Here is a 24646-nt window from a genome sequence, read left to right on the forward strand (position 1 = left end):
TCTTAAGCAGAATTGTTTTGGAAGTAAGAACCGTTAAAATCAGCAAGATGTTTTCTCCCCATTTCTGAGTAAATATGGGTAGGCTTGGACTGTGAGGAGAGTGAAGGTTGTACTGGTATCTAACTGTAACATGTGACACACAAGTTACACAACTCTTGCATAAGGTTTTCTTCTGTATAATAACAGTGCTTGAAGCTTCTCCTTATGGTCACACGAAGAGCTGTTGTCTTCAAGTTCTCCCTTTCCCCCAGGATGCAGAAAAGGATAGATTTCCAGTAATAGAAATAGCCTGTATGTTGATTCCTTGGGGAGAAAAACCCCAGATAATTCTCCCAAACCTAGGCTAGGGGGGCAAGGGGTTCAGCATCACTGCAAAACTCTTTCCATGCCATATTGCAATCTGCTTGAAAATCCTTGGAATGGACGACGGGAGGGCTGCCGTTAAAATAACACAAACCAAGAGCCCTGTTTGGGTAACAAGATGGAACTCTGTAGAACGCCAGCAGGCAACTCACATGGTAAAAAGGTAAAGGACCCCTGGGCAGTTAAGTCCAGTCAAAGGCGACTATGGGGTTGCGGCGCTCATTTCGCTTCAGACCAAGGGAGCCGGCGTTTGTCCACAGACAGATTTCCGGGTCATGTGGCCAGCAGGACTAAACCGCTTCTGGCGCAACAGAACACCGTGATGGAAACCAGATTGCATGGAAACACCGTTTACCTTCCCTATTTATCTACTTGCACTGGTGTGCTTTCAAACTGCTAGGTTGGTAGGAGCTGGGACAGACCAACGGGAGCTCACTCCATCATGGGGATTCGAACCGCCGACCTTCTGATCAGCAAGCCCAAGAGGCTCAGTGGTTTAGACCACAGTGCCACCTGCATCACATGGTGTCAAGCAGTAGCCACCCATAACTACTTGCTGGCCTTGAAGGCAGGAGTGGCGCCATTGTAGCACAGTGCTCTTAGTCCCCAGCCCCTGGAGCCATGTCAGAAGGATGCTATCGCCAATGGTACCAAAAGTCTTGGAGAGGTCAAGTAGAACGAACAGGGCCACACTCCCTCATCTCTCTCCGGCCTGGAATGTCGCCAGCCTGGGCGACCAAGGCAGGCTCAGTGCCGAGACTGGGCTTCAAACTAAACTGAAATGCCCCACTTCAAACTTTTGTTGTTGTTGTTGTTTAGTCGTTTAGTCGTGTCTGACTCTTCGTGACCCCATGGACCAGAGCACGCCAGGCACTCCTGTCTTCCACTGCCTCCCGCAGTTTGGTCAAACTCAAGCTGGTAGCGTCGATAACACTGTCCAACCATCTCATCCTCTGTCGTCCCCTTCTCCTTGTGCCCTCCATCTTCCCCAACATTAGGGTCTTTTCCAGGGAGTCTTCTCTTCTCATGAGGTGGCCAAAGTATTGGAGCCTCAGCTTCAAGATCTGTCCTTCCAGTGAGCACTCAGGACTGATTTCCTTCAGAATGGAGAGGTTTGATAGTCTTGCAGTCCATGGGACTCTCAAGAGTCTCCTCCAGCACCATAATTCAAAAGCATCAATTCTTCGGCGATCAGCCTTCTTTATGGTCCAGCTCTCACTTCCACTTCAAACTACATATGGTGTTTTGCGTGATGGAATGCTCCTTTCATACAAAAATATTTCCTGCTGTGAGGAAACCAGGTTGACAAGGGAAAGCATTCTAACCTGTCTCCCAGCCTGTTTTCTCTATGAAGGGATTTATTTTTTGGAACAGGGACGATTATTTCATCGTCTGAAAGGTAATCCCATCAGCAAGCTGCAGTGGTACAATCCTGTCACAAGTTGATCAATAAGAACTTCTGTCGCTTACTCATTCATCCTACGAAAACACCCTCTTGTCTGTTCTCATAGAAATGAGCACTGAACCTTTCTGAACATTAGATAAAACCCAGGTTTGCCGTAACTCTGACACAGTTCCTCCCAGCTGCTGGCTTGAGGATTGGCCCTCTCTACATTTGTTCTGTACCACATACCCACTGTGAGGATGGCCAAGGAGAAATGGCAGTGGGGAAAGACAGAGCCTAGACCAGAAAAAGAAAATGCTTGGGAGGTCAATTCTGCTTTATGAATCAATTCTGAGGTTGCCAGAATCAGTACCTTTTCCCTACAGAAATTTGCCTGTGTACCAAATAGTATGGGAAACAGCCCTACTAGAAAAATTAACCAATAAACTGAAACTGACATGGGGACAAACAGAAGAAGACGCCTTCACCCCTGTATGGCTCCCCTTTATCACATACACAGCCCAACAAGACAATGACAATAATCCACCAACAGCATACAAATCAATATGGCTAACCTGATCCAAAACACCCACCCACCCCACTCACACACGAAAAAAAAGACCACCACAGCCAATCACAAACAAACAATCACACCCTAGGCCAACCCCAACCTCTCTCACCACCAAAGGAACACAAATGAACAGCATGAGCAACACTGACACCAAACCCTACATACATTAAGCAAAATAGAAACATTGCCACCCGACCCCCCCATCTCCCCCTACCTCCCCCCTCCCAATGTCTCAACAAATGAAACTGATTTGTAAATATTTTACATGGAAAAAATACAAGAGACATTACACATACTTCTGTAAAACAAGAAAATCTTTAATAAAAAAAGAAATTTGCCTGTGAGGGTGACAGGTGCAACACTTGTTTCAGAGAACAGGAAGCCTAGCAGGTAGAGTTAACTTTCTTACTGAAAAGGTACCGTATTTTGCGCCCCATAAGACGCTCCGGCCCATAAGACGCACCTAGTTTTTTGGGGGGGAAATAAAGGGAAAAAATTATTTCCCCCCCAGGCGCGGGGCTGGGGCAGCCCGAGCTTCCCCCGACCCCAGCCCGCAAACAGGCAGCTCTCTGCAAGCCGTGGGAGCCCAGCGGTGGTTCCCGCTGCTTGCGGAGAGATCCGCGAAGCCTGCACGCGCTGGGATCAGCGCGGGCAGGCTTCGGGATGCCTGCAACTCTCCCCAAGCAGCAGGAACGTTCCCGCTGCTTGCGGAGAGATCCGCGAAGCCTGCAGGCGCTGGGATCAGCGCGCGCAGGCTTCGGGATGCCTGCAACTCTCCCCAAGCAGCGGGAACGTTCCCGCTGCTTGCGGAGAGATCCGCGAAGCCTGCAGGCGCTGGGATCAGCGCGGGCAGGCTTCGGGATGCCTGCAACTCTCCCCAAGCAGCGGGAACGTTCCCGCTGCTTGCGGAGAGATCCGCGAAGCCTGCAGGCGCTGGGATCAGCGCGGGCAGGCTTCGGGATGCCTGCAACTCTCCCCAAGCAGCGGGAACGTTCCCGCTGCTTGCGGAGAGATCCGCGAAGCCTGCCGGCGCTGGGATCAGCGCGGGCAGGCTTCGGGATGCCTGCAACTCTCCCCAAGCAGCGGGAACGTTCCCGCTGCTTGCGGAGAGATCCGCGAAGCCTGCAGGCGCTGGGATCAGCGCGGGCAGGCTTCGGGATGCCTGCAACTCTCCCCAAGCAGCGGGAACGTTCCCGCTGCTTGCGGAGAGATCCGCGAAGCCTGCAGGCGCTGGGATCAGCGCGGGCAGGCTTCGGGATGCCGGCAACTCTCCCCAAGCAGCGGGAGCATTCCCGCTGCTTGGGGAGAGGTCCGCGAAGCCTGGAGAGCGAGAGGGGTCGGTGCGCACCTACCGCTCTCGCTCTCCAGGCTTCAGCGAAAGCCTGCATTCGCCCCATAAGACGCACCCACATTTCCCCTTCATTTTTGGAGGGGGAAAAGTGCGTCTTATAGGGCGAAAAATACGGTATATAAGTATGCAAGATTCAAGCAGCACAGAACTCACTAATCAACAGAATGGAAATATAGCTTTTTCTGATTAGGCATACCTGCAAGGATGATCTGTATCCAGGATACTGGGTTTAGTCTTCTCATCCAGTCCTATGGTTTTTAATCTTTCCGGATAAATTGCTTCTGCCAGTGCAATTGTGGTCGTAATCTCTTTATTCTGCCTCCACTTGCTTTATCTAATGTAGCATCATGCAACGTGAGGCTGAAAAAAACAAACTTATTTAACAGGAATGTAAATCCTGCCATTTGAATAGATTCCCAGGATAGCTTACAAAACTACAGTACAGTGGTACCTTGCTTCTCAAACTTAATCCGTTCCGGAAGTCTGTTCCAAAACCAAAGCGTTCCAAAACCAAGGTGTGCTTTCCCATAGAAAGGAATGCAGAATGGATTAATCCGTTCCAGACTTTTAAAAACAACCCCTAAAACAGCAATTTAACATGAATTTTACTATCTAACGAGACCATTGATCCATAAAATGAAAGCAATAAACAATGTACTGCGGTCACACAGTCAATCAATCAGTAGCTGAACTGCGTTCCACACAGTCACAAAAACAAAACAAAAAAGCTGCAAAAACAAAAACACAAAATAAATAGCAAAAACAGACAGGCCTCAGCATAACACTCAAAAGGGAAGGGTGGCACTCAAAATGGAGCACGTTCAGCTTCCGAAAAACGTTCACAAACCAGAACTCTTCTGGGCTTGTAGTGTTTGGGTTCCAAGTTGTTTGAGTACCAAGGCATTTGAGAACCAAGGTACCACTGTAAAAACCTTTTTAAAACGTAAGCACACTATAGATTAAAAGAGGCAGGATCCAGAAACAGGAATTGCTCAGGAATATCTTGACCATATCTGAGCATGACACAATCAAAGGAATGGAGGATCAGAGTGGATCAGATTTATTGTGTAGCTAACAGACTGTAGCAAAATAAAAAATAAGAAAAAATGGACGATGTTATTTGAGAATCATATAATTGTCGAGTTGGAATGGTCCACGAGGGTCAAACCCACAACCCTGAGATTAAGAGTCTCATGCTCAACTGACTGAGCTTGTTGAACTACAACTCCTGCGAGCCCCATCTAGCATGGCCAAAGACCAGGGGTGCTGAGAATTGTGGTCCTACAACAAATAGCCTTTCTAGTTAGCCTTTGACAGAGGTGTATTTCTCTGAAAGGTCTATATTTACATTGGCCACTGAGACCATATAACACCAGTCCTGAAAGACCTACATGGGCTCCCAGTACGTTTCCGAGCAGCTCAGTTTAGCCTGGAAACTGAGGTCCAGCTCCGAGGGCCTTTTGGTGGTTTCCTCCCTGCAAGGTTACAGGGAACCAGGCAGAGGGACCTTTCGGTAGTGGCGCCTGCCCTGTGGAACGCCCTCCCATCAGATGTCAAGGAAATAAACGACTATCTGACTTTTAGAAGACATCTGAAGGCGGCAACCCTGTTTAGGGAAGTTTTTAATGATTGACGTTTTATCATGTTTTTAATATTCTGTTGGGAGCTGCCCAGAGTGGCTGGGGAAACCCAACAAGATGGGTGGGGTATAAATAATAATTTCTTATTCTTATTCTTATTCTTTATTATTATGCACTTCTCCCCCCCTTTGTTTCCTCTGCCTGCCTGCCACCTTTGAGACCTGTGGTGCTGGTTGAAAGGATGTCTCCAGCACTAAACCTTTCCAGGGATAATTGGTCTCCTGCTGTTTCCCTGCTACTAAGTGATAGCTTGCTTTTTCCTAGTGAGAAAACAGAAGCATCCACGTTGTGTCCCCCCCCAACCAAGGCATTTATTACCCAGGGCACACACAAACAGTCCATTCTTAGGGAACTCTCCTTCCACACCTTGAATCTCCCAAGATTTCAGAGGTCTGAAACAATGTCCTTTGCCTACAGCAGCCTTGTCCTCATTCCAGAATTAGCATGTCTAACACTGCAGTGTTCCCAGTGGGGATAGGAAGAATACAAGCAGCAGCAGCATTCTGCTGCATGTTTAGCTACTTGGATGCTTTCCTGAGACCCCATAGCAGAATTATCACAGTATTATTACCAGTATCAGGGAGTTGTTGACTGCTGGTATTTAGAAGGTTGATCAGAAGGTCGGCGGTTCGAATCTCCGCGACGGGGTGAGCTCCCGTTGCTCAGTCCCTGCTCCTGCCAACCTAGCAGTTCGAAAGCACGTCAAAGTGCAAGTAGATAAATAGGTACTGCTCTGGCGGGAAGGTAAACGGCGTTTCCTTGAGCTGCTCTGGTTCTCCAGAAGTGGCTTATTCATGCTGGCCACATGATCCGGAAGCTGTACGCCGGCTCCCTCGGCCAATAAAGCGAGATGAGCACCGCAACCCCAGAGTCGTCCGCGACTGGACCTAATGGTCAGGGGTCCCTTTACCTTTATGTATAAGACATCATCTTAAACCTTAAAATCCCTCCCCACCTTTCCTTTTTAAGCTTATTCTGTAATTGCCGTGAAGCGCTGCAACTGTTTTCGAAATGCGTGCCTCAGGGAAAACCTCTCAATATTGACTTGTCTCGTCAAGAAAGTCCTGTTCAGGACAGTGGATTCTGGGAGCGCCCTCGGTTTTTGCGGCACATTGGGTAGGCCTGTAAGGTCCCACCGTGGCCCTACGTCAGTGATGGCCAAACGTGGCCCTCCAGCTGTTTTGGGACCACAATTCCCATCATCCCTGACCACTGGTCCTGTTAGCTAGGGATGATAGGAGTTGTAGTCCCAAAACAGCTGGAGGGCCAGGTTTGGCCATCACTGCCCTACGTGATATGAGAGTGCACCTTAGAACATGCCCCCTATTCCCAGTGGCTGCATATCAGAAGAACATCTTGTTGGTAGAAGGCAAGACAACTCTGGGACGCTCTCCTACCATTTTTGAGCTTTAAATTGAGAAACCTTGGATAGTGAAGCCCAGTATTCATTAGAACGGGGAGGGACCCCTGTGTTCCTCCAGGTGTTGGACTACAAACCCCATCACCCCTGGCTATTGGCTGTGCTAGCTGGGGCTGGTGGTAGTTGTATTACAGTAACATCTGGAGGGCCATCAATTCCCCATCTCTGCCCTTGAACATACTGCCATGTTTTTCAAGCTCTTGGCTTGGATGCTTGAAGCTTTGAGTCTAGGTCTGATGGAATGATGCAAGGAAAGGTAGACCGCATTGCTACCAGATGTTTCACTGTGAAATCTGTGCGTTGGTAATTTAACTTAAGTAATTCTTTAATCACATGCTACTGGTGCTCTTTGCACTGTGTCCTTTCATTCTTGTTAACAGTGCACGATGAACACTGAGCCACAATCTTCTCTAGTCTCAGCCTTCTCCTTTAATTGTGGACACTTTGCTGCTGAAATAAAAAATTAAGGTCTTATATATATATAATGAATGTTCATAAATGTACCAAGCAAACACATACATAAATATATAAACCACATGTCTGAAGCAGCACAGGAAAACAGCCTGGAAACCATTTTGACTCCCAGACTGACCAAATGATTTCTCTGCAAGGTCAAGGAAAATGGAAAAGCCTCCCCATTGTCTTTTCATTCACAAATCCTGTCTTAAGGGTATGTCTGTGTATGAATAGGGAGTGAGCCTGTGACCTGGCCCAGGAACTAAGTATTTATCATTACAAAAGACTGGCCAGGCTCCCCAGGGTATCCAGTCAAGTGAGCATTAAGAGGTAACCTGCCAGACAGTAAGCATTAACAGGTAACCTGTCAGACAGGAGGTAAACAACGCACTCAGATTTCTGTTGTGAGCTACACCCTTTTCTGTGATGTAGGTATGATGTGTCTGGGGGTGGTCTTGGACTCCAGGGTGGGCAATTTAAAATATTTATATAAGGGTGGGCACACCTGGGTTCTGGGTCCTCCGCCTCCTGCGTGTGAAAGGGGCACCCTGTTGCAACAGTTCAATAAAGATCAGGCTTACTAGCTCCTTTGCTTCTCAATATTCTCTGGTTGGCCTCTGTTATTTTCTCCGACTGATGGAGAACCCTCAAAGGACTCTATAAGGGCTCTTGTGTCCCCCATAAGGGAATAAAGGCAGATTTTCAATTATTACACTGCAAATGCGGCCTTCTAGGTTGTACTCTGCATTTTTTTTTTTTATATAAAAAGTCCAATGCAGCAGCAAGATCCAGGTACCAAACAATGGCTTTTGGAATAATAGTGTTAGATGTACACCTAGATTTTTTTAAAACAACAGCAAACTGTCTCTGAGCACATGCCCAGTCCATACTAGAAATGAGTTCAGTCCTTTTTCACAAAACACCCGCTTACGGTTTTCCCCAAACGTTCTTCCTTTCAGCAGCATTTAGAAAGAGAGAGCTTTTGTTGTTGTCGCTGCTGTTGTTAGTGAGTCAGAAATCCTTCCTGTCAGATGCAGGTTTTCAGATAGCTTCTGTCTACGCCTTCTCTTCTGAGTATATGAGTTGGAAAATGCTGTCACCAGCACCAGAACAGTGGGGAAATGAGACAAGAGCAAAGGCAATAGGCACTCAGTTTTCTGTGGGGAAAAGACTATTAACCAGGGTTTTTGGATGGGGCTGATTTTTCTCTGTTTTGGACACTGAATGTCATTCTAACAAGGAAACTGAACAACAGCTGTACATTGGTACCTCAGGTTACAAACGCTTCGGGTTACAAACTCCGCTAACCCAGAAGTAGTACCTCGGGTTACAAACTTTGCCCCAGGATGAGAACGGAAATCACGCGGCGGCGCAGCAGCAGCGGGAAGCCCCATTAGTGAAAGCGCGCCTCAGGTTAAGAACAGTTTTGGGTTAAGAACGGACCTCCGGAAGGAATTAAGTTTGTAACCCAAGGTACCACTGTATGGTGTTTTGTCCCCCCCAAACCTGCTATCTTCCTGTCAAACCCAAATTTCTGTGACTACCTCCAACAGGGGTGGCCTGAATAGGCCCCCCCCCCCAGCTTTCTGTACTTCTATTGGTACTCTCTTAAGAATGGGAAAATTCACAACCTGTTCTTCAGTCAACAATTTTCTTGCTGATTGGCTTTTCTCGTTTGCCTGTGTTCCAGGGTTATGAGGAGTGGACACTTCTAGCTTTTGCAAGTGTGGAGGGGGTGGGAATGCTTGGGAAGTTGGAATATATGGAAATTTGATCCACTCCCCTTTTACAAATGACTTCGAGTCATTTATGTGCAAATTATGAATTGTGCTGATCCCTCCTTCCAATTCCTGTGTTCCTGGGAGGACGTGACTTGCTCAAGGCCATCCTGAACAAAGAATAAGACCCAGGTTTCCCAGACCAGCAATCCGGCTAGAACTTGTGGGGGCATGGAGCCTGGAGGAAAGCAGTTAGATGAAGGGAATTTGAAGGAATATCTGGGACTTTAGGATGAGAAAACTTTTTGTGGTGGTGGTGGTGGTGGTGAATTTCAATTCTGTACAGTGGTCCCTCAGGTTTAGAACTTGATTCGTTCTGGAAGTTCGTTCTTAACCTGAAACTGTTCTTAACCTGAGGTACCACTTTAGCTAATGGGGCCTCCCGCTGCCGCGCAATTTCTGTTCTTATCCTGAAGCAAATTTCTTAACCCGAGGTTCTGTTTCTGTGTTAGCGGAGTCTGTAACCTGAAGCGTCTGTAACCCGAGGTACCACTGTACATGTGGATGACTTAGCCCGGCATAGCCTGCTTTATTTTTTACTAGGTTCCCTGTGGTCTCCCAAAGTGTGTTAGAAACTGAGATATATAATCTAATCGCCAAATGGCACCTTAAACCTGGCCTGCGATCACCACAATGGAATGTTTAGGCACCATATCCTCCCCCTGATTGTAATGAATAATAACAATAATTTCATTTCTATACTACTTTATATTTTAAAGAACAAATCTCGAAGTGCATTAAAACATCAAATAAAAGAACCCAGAATAAAACGGATTCAGGCTTCAAGGAAAATATTTCAGATCCTTCTCTAGGTGACATTTTGCTTTCCCCAGTCACCAGCCTGGCACTCAGAGATCTCTACGTGGGCGCGATTGGACCTGCACCAGTCGCAAAATATGCCAGGCGCCTGGCTGATTTTGAACACCGGTTAAATGTCCAAAACCCGAAATTCCTGTTCAGGAGCTCTTAGCAGTTAGGAACTCCTTAGTCTGTGCAGACTCAAATCAAATCTAAAAGGAGTCCTTGCAGCATTAGCTAAAGACACTTGCTATCCAGCATTCTTCCTAAGAACACCAGCAATTGTGGTCTAAATTCCTTCCTACCTCTGCATATATACCTCTAGAGAGAAGATCAAACGACTCCATTTTAGAATGAAGCCAGGTACAGTGGTACCTCGGGTTAAGTACTTAATTCGTTCCAGAGGTCTGTTCTTAACTTGAAACTGTTCTTAACCTGAGGTACCACTTTAGCTAATGGGGCCTCCTGCTGCCGCTGTGCCATTACCGCACGATTTCTGTTCTCATCCTGAAGCAAAGTTCTTAACCCAAGGTACTATTTCTGGGTTAGTAGAGTCTGTAACCTGAAGCGTATGAAACCCAAGGTACCACTGTACTAATATTTGCCCAGGTGTTTGAAGTCTGGGGTTGCGCCCAGGGCTGCTGTTTTGTTTGTGCAGCAGATATCCGCTTGCACAACGAAACTCTTCCCTCTCCTGGAGCCCCTCCCCCAAATAACCTCAAAATTTGCTCCAGAGGGTGGGGTGACCCTTTGGAGCAGATTGTGGGGGACTGGGAGCAAAGGGAAGCCCCATTGCATAAACAGAACTCAGCTTACACATGCAGCCCTCGGTCTTTCTATACACTTGCATTTTGGGGTTTCAGATTCCAGATTCCAGGCTAGAGTGTATAATTTGTAATAGAGTTTGAGACCTGAAGTGATACGCACTTTGCTTAGTCTTAACTAGTCCGTTTTATGAGTAATTGCCACAATTTATCCAGAGGTAGAAACATCGGTGTGAACAAGAGAATTAGGCTGATTCCAGAGGCAGTGAATAAAATTAATCTCTGAACATGGTCTGATGATACAGTGCTTCCTTTGACACTCCCCCGTAAAAAGAATAAAAAAATGGCAGTTCTCCATCACTTAGGAGATACTGTTTAGCATTAGTGTGTGTGTGTGTGTGTGTGTGTGTGTGTGTGTGTGTGTGTGAGAGAGAGAGAGAGAGAGAGAGAGAGAGAGAGAGAGAGAAAGATGTTCTTCGTGTGACATAGGAAAAAGCTTAACTCTCTAATCCCTGCAGAGCAGGTTACAAAATAGCATTTAAATCTCCAGGAGATTTCGTGCCCCACCACCGCCTAACTCTGGCAGCCTGGGGGACATTTGAAGGCTCTAGGCAGCTTTAAATAATGGGATGCTGATTATTTATTTCCCTTTCTTCCCCCGGGTTGGCATGTGCCTTATATTTAGGCACAGATTCTGGCTTCTGGGACAGTTCTGCTGATAAGCCGAAATTTTCTACCTTTACTTCCAGGCTTTTCAGGGCAACCCTCCCAAGCGCCCCCCCCCCAAGCATTGCAATCTAAGATGGCTTTGTGGACTTTCCTTTCCATGTTTACAGGTTGAGAAAATGCATCTGCTGAGGTGCAAAAATCTGACCAGGCCTCAGCATCAAAGGAGCCCAGAGCCCCTCTGCCTGGTGCTTTTTCCACTCAGCAGTTATTTAAACATAAACAAAGCATCAGTGACTTAGCATAATTTAGGGCTGCATCTGCAGATCCCGGGCTTGATTTTTCAGAAGCTCTGAGTCTCGTGTGGCAATTGCTAGATCTGTACTTTACATGTACCTGGCCAAGAAGCGAGGTTAATTGTGATTTATTTTACATTGGTACCTCGGGTTGGGAGGACGCGGTTGGAGGTTGGAGGTTTGAATCCCCGTGACGGGGTGAGCTCCCGTTGCTCAGTCCCAGCTCCTGCCAACCTAGCAGTTCGAAAGCACGTCAACGTGCAAGTAGATAAATAGGTACCGCTCCGGCGGGAAGGTAAACGGCGTTTCTATGCGCTGCTCTGGTTTGCCAGAAGCGGCTTAGTCATGCTGGCCACATGACCTGTATGCCGGCTCCCTTGGCCAATAAAGTGAGATGAGCGCCGCAACCCCAGAGTCGGTCACGACTGGACCTAATGGTCAGGGGTCCTTTACCTTTACCACGGGTTAAGAACTTAATTCGTTCTGGAGGTCCATTCTTAACCTGAAACTGTTCTTAAGTTGAGGTACCAATTTTGCTAATGGGGCCTCCTGCTGCGCCGCTGCAACGCAATTTCTGTTCTCATCCTGAAGCAAAGTTCTTAACCTGCGGTACTATTTCTGGGTTAGAGGAGTCTGTAACCTGAAGTGTCTGTAACCTGAAGCGTCTGTAACCCAAGGTACCACTGTACAGCTGTAGTAGTGCTGTGATTGGTGGCATGAGAGCTAGGACATTTCCAGATTACTCAGACTATCAGCTTCTTTCTTTCTTTCTTTCTTTCTTTCTTTCTTTCTTTCTTTCTTTTCCTTTCCTTTCGCAAATTTTCTGGCTAAAGGCTGATAAGGTGGACCACAAGCTTAACTTGAGTCAACAGTGTGATGCAGCAGCAAAAAAAGGCAAATGCTATTCTAGGCTGCATCAACAGAGGTAATAGTACCTCGGGTTACAAACACTTTGGGTTACGAACTCCACTAACCCGAAAGTAGTACCTTGGGTTACAACCTTTGCCCCAGGATGAGAACGAAAATTGCGCAGCAGTGGGAGGTCCCATTAGTGAAAGGGCACCGCAGGTTAAGAATGGTTTCAGGTTAAGAACAGACCTCTGGAAGGAATTAAGTTCATAACCTGAGGTACCACTGTATCCAGATCAAGGATAGCAATAGCAGCACTCTATTATGCCTTGGTCAGACCACACCTGGAATACTGTGTCCCATTCTGGGTGCTACAATTTAAGCAGGTTGTTGATAAGCTGAAACGTGTGCGGAGAAGGTCAACTAGGAGGTCAACTAGGGTCTAGAAGCTAAGCCTTATGAGGAACGGTTGAAGGAGCTGGGTATGTTTAGCCTGGAAAAGAGGAGACTGAGAGGAGATACGATAGCCATCTTCAAATATCTTAAGGGCTGTCACATGGAAGATGGAGCAAGCTTTTCCCCCCCTGCTGTGGAAGGTAGGACTTGAACCAACAGCTTTAAGCTAAGGGGAGTTTGACTAAACATCAGGAAGAGCTTTCTAACAGTAAATGCTGTTTGGCAGTGGAACAGTCTCCCTTGAAAGGTTGTGGACTCTCCTTCCTTGGAGGTTTTTAAGCAGAGGTTGGATGGCCACCTGTCATGGATGCTTGAGCTGAGATTCCTGCACAGAAAGGAAAAATAATAATAATAATAATAATAATAATAATAATAATAATAATAATAATAATAATAATTTATTTGTACCCTGCCCATCTGGCTGGATTTCCCAGCCACCCTGGGCAGCTTCCAACAAAGATTAAAAATACATTAAAATGTCACACATTAAAAACTTCCCCAGATGTCTTCTAAATGTCAGGTAGTTGTTTATCTCTTTGACATCCGGTGGGAGAGCGTTCCACAGGGTGGGCGCCACTACCGGGAAGACCCTCTGCCTGGTTCCCTGTAATCTCACTTCTCGCAGTGAGGGAACCGCCAGAAGCCCCTCAGAGCTGGACCTCAGTGTCCAGGCTGAAAGATGGGGGTGGAGACGCTCCTTCAGGTATACTGGGCCGAGGCCCTTTAGGGCTTTAAAGGTCAGCACCAACACTTTGAATTGTGCTCGGAAATGTACTGGGAGCCAATGTAGATCTTTCAAGACCGGTGTTATGTGGTCTCGGCGGCTGCCCCCAGTCACCAGTCTAACTGCTGCATTCTGGATTAGTTGTAGTTTCCAAGTCACCTTCAAAGGTAGCCCCACATAGAGCGCATTGCAGTAGTCCAAGCAGGAGATAACTAGAGCATGCACCACTCTGGCGAGACAGTCTGCGGGCAGGTAGGGTCTCAGCCTGCATACCTAGGGGTCCCTTCTAACTCTACGATTCTGTGATTTTAAGCTTGTTTAAGTGTGTGAGAGAGACAGAGATAGTCAGAGGAGTCGCATATTACAGCTTCTTCTGAGACTGACATCTCTCCAGTTCCCAGGAGGGGTTATGCTAGCATGGAAAAGGTCGGGGGGAGGAAGGCAGTAGACGAATGTGGCATACAAAGGTGTCATCATGTACATGTGGTCCCAGTCAGCATGGGAGGTATGTCTCACGCTTCTCTCTATTCAAAACTGGGGTTCTCAAACTGTGGTCTATAGACCATCAGTGGTCTGCAGACTTCATTCAGGTGACCTGCGGCAGGTCTGTGGATTTCTGGTTGAATATTCAACCACATGGAATATTCACATAGCTGTCAACGTTTCCCTTTTTAAAAGGGAAATTCCCTTATTCCGATAAGGGTTCCTCGCAAGAAAAGGGAAAGGTTGACAGCTATGAATATTCATAGTGATTTTTAGTTTTATGGCTGCTTTTAAATTGTAACACAATAAGATACCATCTATGAGGAATAAAAGAAATCATTAAAGACATCGCAGAAAATCGTGCAGCATCTAGCATGGTGTGTCACTATTGCTGAAACAGGCTGAAAAATCATGATTTGGTCCACCGAGACCCCTCACCCATTTTCAAGTGATCTGTGGGAGAGGGTGGAGACGTTTAATAACCCCTGATTGAAAAGCATTTATAATCTTCTTAATATTTTTAAATCTCTAAGCCGTATACAATATCTTTTGAAAATGATAACAGCATCATTAAAAACAAAAATACAACCTGAAGCCAATAAAACTACAGGATAAAAGCATCTAAAAACATAAGCATCTATGGTTAGCCCACCATAGCTTTTATGTAATGAGTTATAATCTGAAGGGTATAAATAATAAACTAAACTAAACTGCGTCACTTAGCAGCCTTCTGCATTGCATTGTTTTGGAGAAGGCAGATTCACACTCTTGATTCCTGACTGCATCTGGAGACACTTCTTTGAAGAACCTGACGGATCTAACAGGACGAGCCATTAGCATTGTTCCCTTATTCATGTTCCCTACTGCAATTCTGAGGGCACTCTGTTCTTAGCCTCTTCTCTTTTTGGAAGAGAGCTTGAGGCACCCGGCGTCCTCAGTCTCATCACAGATTTTCATATTGCTTTGGGTTCACCCGTTTTGCTCCCTGTCAGGCTGCAGATGACTCATAGATCATTTCTGCTGCGCACACTTGCTCCCTTGTCTTGCGGCAGATCAGTGCCCAAGTTAATCTTGTCCTCTGTGTTGTGGAAATTAATGCCAAGGGTTTGCATGTACAATATATGTCAGGACGTGAGGCTCTCCTGGCTTGCAGTTCAGAGCCATTTTTAGATCGTAATCTGCTTGCGAGGCGCCAAATTCTCTATTTTGGCTTGTGCAGCTACATAAGGCACCATGCATGTGGATAACCTGTGATAATTTGTCAGGTCCCAAACGCAGTTTTGTGGGCAGTGTTAGAAACTCTGATATATAAGCTAGGTACCAAATGGCTCCTTAAACCAAAATTACAGTTGTTGAAACAGAATGCTTAGTTGCCATTTTTGGATCAGATGGCTCAAAAGTCTTATTTTTCCTTTTTTATTTATATATAATTTTTTATTAGTTTTTTAACATATCATTTTCAACAGTAATTAAACATACTTTTACATCCGATTCAAATTTTTGACTTTCATAAATCCTGTCTGAAAACTTTTCAATCTAATCTCTCAGTATGCATTTCTTATCTTCCCTATTACATTTCAAACTCTTAACCGATATCTTTATCTTTTTCTACTTTGTAACACTTTGTATATTTATCTTTACAAAACTTCTTGTAGTCTTGTAGTCCTACTAACGTAATTTGTTGATTACAGTTGCTCTTCAAATAATTCATATACTTCTTCCAGTCTTCTGTAAATCTCTGGTCCCGCAGGTTTCGAATCCTTCCTGCCATTTTGTCCAATTCTGCATAGTCCTTTAATTTCGTCTGCCATTCTTCTTTTGTTGGAATTTCTTCTTATTTCCATTTCTGGGCTAACAATACTCTTGCTGAAGATGTTGCATATAAAAACAATTTAACATCTTGCCTATTAATATCCTGACCTATAATGCCAAGTAAAAATGCTTCTGGTTTTTTAAAAAAAGTCTTATTTTTTCAGTACGACTTGTTGGTTCCTGAAATTCATCCTGATTGTTCAGATAAAATATAACGGATAGAATTCCACAGGATGTGTTGCTAGTGTGTGAAAACAGTCAGGATCCTGGCATCCCCAGGTAGGCATCTCCAGATGTTGGAGACATCAGGTGGCAACCTAATGTTAGCTGGGCATCTTCATTTGGTCCCACGTAGCTGATAGCCACTTGCAAAATGTGCCTGGTGCCTGACAAATTTTGAGCGCTGCTTGTGGGATGTGTGTCTTGGGGGACTCTAGGGGACCCCTGTCACAAAATTATCACTGTCTGGAGATCTGATACAAAGCTTCAGAAAAAATATAAAAATATGAGGGTACCTTTTCTTGACTTGTTCCACTTGAAAGAGAGAAGCTAAGGAACTTACGACTCTTCATTTGCCCGCTAAATATATAAACATTATTCACTTCATCCACTCCAGTAGAACACCTAATAAAGCCACTTTCCATAAACCATCATCTTTAGTTATTAAAAAAAAAAAAGTATTAGGCCAATGGGCTTTCGATCCTGCCTCCTGTATCTGTGATAGTTTTGGTTGATTTTTAATTGTTTGTTTTCTGCGTAAGAGCACACATAAATCACCGATGGGCAAGAGGAATATCATGGCAGTGTGTGATAAAATAATTAAAACATAATAAAATGGGGAAATGGTAACACGGGGCAAATAACCAGCCCTGAATAAAACTCAACTCTCTGTCAAATTAACTCTCTAATTGTTAACGTTGAGGTCTGTTTATTGTATTTTGTAGCTTATTCTTTTTGCCGCAAGATTCTTTGAGGACTTTTTTTTTTTAGAAAGACGTGATAAATGTCTTAATTAAAACCACTATCTGGGCAGGTTGGGCAATATACTCTTCAACCAGGCCTTTGGCTGATTAATATTCTACAGCCTCTAAAACGTGTTTGTGGTAGGAGAGGTTGTTTTGTTCCGTTGTTTCTGTTTTAACTATTTATTTGTGCTTTTATCTTGTATTTTTGTCTAGTGAACCACCCTGGGATTTCTTGATGAAGGGCGGTATATAAATCTGAATAATAATATTAATAATAATAATAAATAGTAGTAGTAGCAGCAGTAGTCAAAGGAAAGCTTGGCCTTTTCCTTTTCTTCCTTGATGTGCTGGCTTTCAATGTACAAGGACCCTTGTATGGTGAAGCCATACATTCATGAGAGTCTCGTTCCAAAGCGACACAACCCAGCCAGACGGGAGGGGTATAAATAATAAAATTATTATTATGTATTATTACACAGCTTTGCTTCCTCCGTCTGATTGGTTTCCTTCCTCCTCTACGTCATGAGTGTTCTCAGAACCAGGTTCCCACATGCACAGCTAACATGTTTCTTCTGTGGAGGTGTTCCTTTAGAGTACAGTGGTACCTTGGTACTCAAACGGCTTGGCTCCCAAACACATTGGCTCCTCAACGCCGCAAACCCGGAAGTAAGTGTTCCAGTTTGTGTACATTTTTCGAAAGCCGAACTTCCGCTGTGGCTTCCGATTGAGTGCAGGAAGCTCCTGCAGCCAACTGGAAGCTGCACCTTGGTTCGGGAGTCGAAGGGACTCCTGGAATGGATTAAGTTTGAGAATCAAGGTACCGCTGTACTAGTATTCTGAATGCCAAGCAAGTGCTAAGCAGCTGATTTGCCTTTCCCTTTCCCTCCGGCTAATTAAAATGTGGACCTTAGAGAGCAAAGCCGTCTTATATACATGTCCTATGATGTCTTGCCGCTCTGACCTTTCCTCGCGTCTTCTCTGATTCCCTCACAGACTATGCAAGCTGCGAGATGTCCCACGGACGAACTCTCCTTAAGCAACTGTGCGGTGGTCAACGAAAAGGACTTTCAGTCTGGCTTGTAAGTTTTGGTGGTTATTATCCTCACACATTAATGGAGAATTTGCCTTTTCTTGCGGTGACTGGGGGGAAATAATTTACAGGAACCTACTGTTTCCTAGAGCCTTTAGTAGCTCATCTCCAGAGCATTGCAGGATGTTGTCTGGGCTGGTTGGGCAATATATTGCTCCCAGGTTCCGATCCCCTAAAGGTGGAATGTTGCCAAAAAACAGTCATTCAAATGTTGTTGTTTTAGATTGCTTCTCTTACTAGAATAGAAGGCACTTCATGAATTAATGACATAAATCTAAAACAATTACCTGCTCCAAGCAATAAACCAATGAAAAATGCAGCCTGAGGCTCATAAAAGTGGAACACTCATAACCTGACAGCCAGAGGGCATAGTAAAAAGCTTTCAGGTGCAATTGTGTGTTTATGTTTCCAGAAAGTGAACAATTAAGCATTTGCAGTTTCATTAGTCTAAAGGTCCACCGCTCTGAATGACTCCAATCTCTTCTAGTGTTGATTTGAGGTGGCGCCTTTTGTTAGGAAGGATTCTGCTTTGCAGAAGGCAACGCCACACCAAAAACATTCTCTGAGAGACATACGGCGCCTCTAACCCAGTTATAGCTGCCTGTTTGATGTGAGAATGTGGCTTGGAGGCACAGAGGATGGTTGGACACAACACTGCAAATTTCATGAGTCTCGTCCCCTCACAGACCTCTGTCCTTTATTGTCTAATGTTGTAAACAAAATCTGCCCTTTTCCAAGAGCCCATACAGAGTCCTTATGTGGGTTCCCAATTGGTAGGAGAAAATAACAGAGGCCAACCCGAGAATATTGAGAAGCAAAACAGCTAGTAAGCCTGATCTTTATTGATCTGTTGCAACAGGGTGGTCCCCTCACACACAGGAAAGGAGGAGGATCCAGAACCGAGGTGTGCCTGCCCTTATATAGACATTTTTAATTCCCTGCTCTGAAGCTCAAGACCACCCCTCCATATATCATACATACATCACAGAAAAGGTGGTCTACAACAGAAATTTGAATGTTGTTGTTTTTCCTGTTTACCAGGTTATCTGATAATGCCTTATCTGATTGCCTTTCCTGGTAGTCTGTCACCCTTTGAGATGGTGATTTCCCAATTCTTGAGACAATGGGAAGGCTCCCTGACCCCCTCCCTCCTTGCAGAGAAAACATTTGGTCAGTTTGGGAGTCAAAAACGTTTCAAGTCGGTCTTCCTGTGCTGGGTTGTACGTGCTTGGTTGGTACATTTATGAACATATATATATATATAGGGACGTGGGTGGCACTGTGGGTTAAACCACAGAGCCTAGGACTTGCTGATCAGAAGGTCGGCGGTTCGAATCCCCGCGACGGGGTGAGCTCCCGTTGCTCGGTCCCTGCTTGTGCCAACCTAGCAGTTCGAAAGCACATCAAAGTGCAAGTAGATAAATAGGTACCGCTCCAGCGGGAAGGTAAACGGTGTTTCCGTGCGCTGCTCTGGTTCGCCAGAAGCAGCTTAGTCATGCTGGCCACATGACTCAGAAGCTGTACGCCAGCTCCCTCGGCCAATAAAGCGAGATGAGCACCGCAACCCCAGAATCGGCCACGACTGGACTTAATGGTCAGGGGTCCCTTTACCTTTACCTATTATATATATATAAGACCTTAAATTTTATTATTACACTAACAAGAAGGAGTGTGATGGGCATCAGCAGTTCCCCCCCATGGGGGGGGGGTAGTAAAACACGGAAGGTGAGAGCTAGCTAATTTCTCACCTTAAAATGAGAAGAATTGTGTTTGCACCTTTTGTCTCGTACCTCGGGTTCTACAACAGCTAGAGACACCTTTGTTTTTTAAAATGAAAGCTGGGAATCTGGGAGTTACGTTTCACCCCCCCGGGGGGGACTGTCCTCCCTTGCCCCACTGTGGGCGCTCAGCACCCAACTCCTCCTTCTGTGGCGACAGCGAGGTATCAGCTGGGACCTCGTAACATTGCCGATTGTGCAACCATGTATGTTCATCAGTGCTGATAAATTCATATCGTTCTCCATCACAGTCTCATTTGTAGCGACTACATGGATGGTTTTTCTTCAGCACCTGTCACATTTGGGATTAGAAAGGCCCGTGTGGGGGGAGCGTGGTGGCAGAAAAGATGAGGACGCTCCCATGGTAACCGGTGTAAGGGATGGGAAACTCTGCTTTCTCTGTACATTAGTGAGAGAACACTGTTTATGGCACTCTTCCTTATGAGTCAGTGGAGACGTGTGTATGTACGTTTGCGGCTTCCTTTGTGTTCCCAGTTTTTCTCTGCAACCGTGAAGGCTGACATTCACATTTCATTTATACTGCAGACCAACGCTGGTAAAATCCCTGAAATGGATATTTGCCCTGCAGAAAACTACCTGCTCAGGCACGCCTTAAAGTTGAAACCTGTGTGGATTGCATACAGATTATGGGCTCAACCACAATTCCACTTGTCCTGTGATTTCCAGTCACGGGTCTGAGAATTTTTAATCTTTTAAAACCCGCTGTTTACTACTGAATCAAGGAAAAGATATTGATCAGGTTTTCTGCAGATAGATGTTTGTCCTGATTCAGCAGTAACCAGCAGGTTTAACCGTGGAAAAGCGGTGGAACAAGAAAAAAGAAACCCTCTCAGACCCATGAAAAGAAATCACAGGAGATGTGCTCATGAGTTTGTTGCATTTTGTTCCCCTTGAAATCAGTGGGGCTTAAGTTAGTCACAACTAACTTTTCTGAAGGATTTTAATAGAGTCACCGTGCAGATAGTTTGGATCCCAGCCTTGTAAGCTATATGGAATTCACTTATTCTTTCCTGAATGTGCATATGCTTGAGGGCAGAACTGTGTAGCAGGAAGCTGCCCTGTCCTCCTGGGCTGGACACCATCACTTCTTCTGCTGCTAGATCTGATGGGAAGAGCCCTTCCCACAAGGGATTGCTCTTTTATCAAGGGCAAGGCGGCCAGAACTGACCCCAGTTGCTCTTTTTTTAAAAAATAAAATATTTATTAAGAATTTAAACAATAAAACACCATTCACATACACAACCCAAAAAAGAAAAAACACCATCACCATCAGTCACATAGACCAAAAGAAAAAAACGAAAAAAGACATACAAAAAAAAGACAAAGGATAAAAAATCATATAAAAGACATGAAAAATAGTTCAGTTTCATGAATAAAATTTCCATAAGCCTCTTTTCTGACTCCCTCACATCTCCCTTTTCTGTGTTCCCATTTACAAAATCTTGTTCAGCAATGCTTCACCTTCTCTCAAGATTTATTTTAAATTGTACGTTTCAACTATTATGTCTCCAATTTTTCCCTTTGTTATCAAATATTTAAGCTTGACATAATATTATTCAAGTTTCACCTTTGTTCTTATAGTTCAATTGTTTTCATACTCCTTTTGGCTAAGTCACTAATGCCATATTATCTTTATATCCTGCATCATTCTAACATTCATACAATTTACAATACTTTTGCAAATAATCCTTAAATTTCTTCCAGTCCTCTTCCACTATCTCTTCTCCCAGGTCTCGGCTGACCCCAGTTGCTCTTCTTGACAGCCAAAATCTGCACGTGAAGAGCTATATAGCTGTGGCTTGAAGAACATGTTCTCTGAGGGTCTTTTATTCTCTGATTTATACTGAATCAGACTGTCGGCCCAGCCAGCTCGATATTGTCTACATTGACTGACTTATCATGGTTTCAGGCAGTGTTCTCTCCCAGCACTACCTGGGAGATGCCAAAGATTGAGGCTAGAACTTTCTGCATGGGGTGTAGCAATCCTTGTCCATTTCTCTTCCATTTCGCTGCTCGCAGAGCTCGGGGGGGGGGGATCATATTTTCCCCCTTGATTTCCCCCTCTGAAAACTAGGTGCGCGCTATGGTCAGGTGTGCCCTATAGAGCGAAAAATACGGTACTTCACAAAACAGTGCCCTAAAATACATACCTGGAATTGTTTCGATTAATGTCTGCAGGAGACTTTGTGGATATTTAAGTTATAATTAGAAAAATCTTAATTATTCATAAAGGAAACAGCTTATAAGAAGTAAATAAGGAGGTCAGATACAGGATAAAGGAAGTCTTTTATTTGGTTGTTTGTATTGTTGTATGTTATGCTCATTGTATGTTATGTTCACGTTTAATGAGGGTGGATTTCTGTAGTGGGGGGGGGGGTTATGTTATGTTGTAAATAAAATTTCCATTTCTCTTCCCCCTTGCAGGCATGTAGTTGTGAAGACCTCCCCGAACCACAAATACATTTTTACGCTAAGAACTTACTCCTCCGTTGTCCCAGGCACCATCGCCTTCAGTTTACCGCAGGTATGTTTTTGACTGTTTATTGCTTGATTGGCCAAGAGTGAAATGGAACTTCATACTAAAAGCTATGGTTTTTTTGTGGTTTTTTTTTTAAAAAAAACCCCACAAAAATGCAAAGTTTGTGTATTAAAGTTGGCTTCCCAGGGACCTCTGGTCAGTCACTGTTGGGGAGCACCTTTTGGTCTGATGTGGCAAGACAATTTAATTTACAGGAAAGTTATGTGGAAAGCAAGATTGCTTGAGAGTAGAGAGCTGTGAAGTATCTCTCATCTCATTCCTCAGAAAGGATGGCTACTGTCATGTGATGTATCCCATCAGCCAGCTGCTCCGAGACCACATAACACTAGTCCTGAAAGACCTACATTGGCTCCCAGTATATTTCTGAGCACAATTCAAAGTGTTGGTGCTGACCCTGAAAGCCCTAAACGGCCTCAGCCCAGTATACCTGAAGGAGCGTCTCCACCCCCATTGTTCAGCCTGGACACTGAGGTCCAGCGCCAAGGGCCTTCTGGTGGTTCCCTCACTGCGAGAAGTGAGGTTCCAGGGAACCAGGCAGAGGGCCTTCTCAGTAGTGGAACGCCCTCCCGTCAGATGTCAAGGAAATAAACAACTACCTGACTTTTAGAAAAGCAGGCTTGTTTAGGGAAGTTTTTTAATGTTTGATCTTTTATCGTGTTTTTAGTATTCTGTTGGGAGCCGCCCAGAGTGGGCAGGGTATCAATAATACATCATCATCATCATCATCATCATCATCATCATTATTATTATTATTATTATTTTGCTTGGATCCCCTGCCATGGCTTCAGCCCTCTTAAGCATAAGCAATGTGGAACGGAGGGTTATAGCTTCCCTGGGAAAGCAGTGCTGCTGCTAAATAATCTCCCAGTGATCTGGTACAGTACTTGCAAATCTCCACGCAGAAGAAATCTGTCAAATGTATCGCTGGATATTTAGCAGCAACACTTTGCAGTGTGTGATTAATCTCCTTGGCTTCCCTGAACCTCCTGCAGTGTCAGCAAACACTTTGAACCTGTGAATCAAGTGCAGCCTAGCTTGGGGAGTGAACTGCTGGGTGAGATTTTTCCTCTCCTCTTTCAACAAAACAGCAAAGGGGGAATAGCCTACAGGGCTGTGAATTGCAAAAGAGGATTTTCTCTCTGTTTTTTCTTTTTTTAATTCAACAACTATGTAAGGGTGCTTGCTTGGGAGACCGGGCTGCAAATCTTTGTTTCTGTCTCTGACTCATCTGGAGGTGTTATGGAAACCTCTGTTCCCCAGCCTTGAGAAGTGGGGAAGATAAAGATAACTCTGCAGAACCACTGTGAGGAGATCATGTTACTAATCAAAAGGTTTAGATGGGTCAGGCTAAATAGCAATCTGAAGAAAACTAGTTATAGGTAGGTAGCCATGTTGTTTTGCCGTAGTCGAAAAAAAAAATTCCTTCCAGTAGCACCTTAGAGACCAACTAAGATATCTGAAGATATCGGAAGAAGTGTGCATGCACACGAAAAGTCATACCAATAACTAACTTAATTGGTCTCTAATGTGCTACTGGAAGTGAATAAAACTACTAAGTTTCTAATACAGCTAGGCATTTTGCAAAAAATTAAAAGTGAGATCCTGTTCACAAGCTTATGCCTGTAATCAAAGCAATCAACAGAGAGGAAGAAAAAACCTGGAGAGGAGGCTAAATATATAGATTGCGTTGGCAAGTGCTAACTGAAACAAGTAGGTTTTGAGACACCTTCTTAAAGTGGGTGGCATTGAACAGATTGGATCTCCCCATTTCAAATGTTGGGAGCTGCTGGCAAAAAATCCACACAGCTCAGAAACGGAAGTGGAACTTTCTGGTTCAGAAAGCAGGAATGCAGAGTTTGAGGCGAGAACAAGTTGAACGATAAGGACAGAGTTCACTTTAAAGTTAATTAGCAGTGCTTTAAACAGAATGAAGAGAAGACTCCCTGGAAAAGACCCTGATGTTGGGAAAGATGGAGGGCACAAGAAGAACAGAGGATGAGATGGTTGGGCAGTGTTCTCAAAGCTACCAGCATGAGTTTGATCAAGCTGTGGGAGGCAGTGGAAGACAGGAGTGCCTGGCGTGCTCTGGTCCATGGGGTCACGAAGAGTCGGACATGGCTAAGCCACTAAACAACAATAAACAGAATATGATAGGGGTTTGGTGGTCAGTGCAACAATGCAATAGCATAATCCGTGCTATGGATTCGCAAACCTAGTTGAACAAATGTGGCTACGAAATTGCTTGAGACCTACTTGCTTCCTTGGCAAGCCACTCTGGGCAGCTTTCAACAAAATATGAAAATACAGTAATGCATCAAAAATTAAAAACCTCCCTAAACAGGGCTGCCTTCAAAAGGTAGGGGACCTGCATATAATACCTAGCTTTTATATGGCACTTTGTTGTTGTTGTTGTTGTTTAGTCGTGTCCGACTCTTCGTGACC

At 44.8% G+C, this 24646-nt stretch overlaps 1 protein-coding gene across 6 annotated transcripts in view; it reads left to right on the forward strand.

The window, feature by feature from the left end:
- Positions 1–24646, forward strand: part of NSF (N-ethylmaleimide sensitive factor, vesicle fusing ATPase) — a 104522-nt gene that overhangs the window by 7027 nt on the left and 72849 nt on the right. For all 6 annotated transcript variants that reach the window (XM_081166337.1, XM_081166339.1, XM_081166338.1 and 3 more), the window contains exons 2-3: positions 17770–17855; positions 22090–22189. In XM_081166337.1, coding sequence (XP_081022463.1) covers positions 17770–17855; positions 22090–22189 — 186 coding nt within the window. The remainder of the gene's footprint in view (positions 1–17769; positions 17856–22089; positions 22190–24646) is intronic.

The sequence above is a fragment of the Podarcis bocagei genome, assembly GCF_964188305.1.
Source record: "Podarcis bocagei genome assembly, chromosome: 13".
In the NCBI taxonomy this organism is placed as follows: Eukaryota; Metazoa; Chordata; class Lepidosauria; order Squamata; family Lacertidae; genus Podarcis; species Podarcis bocagei.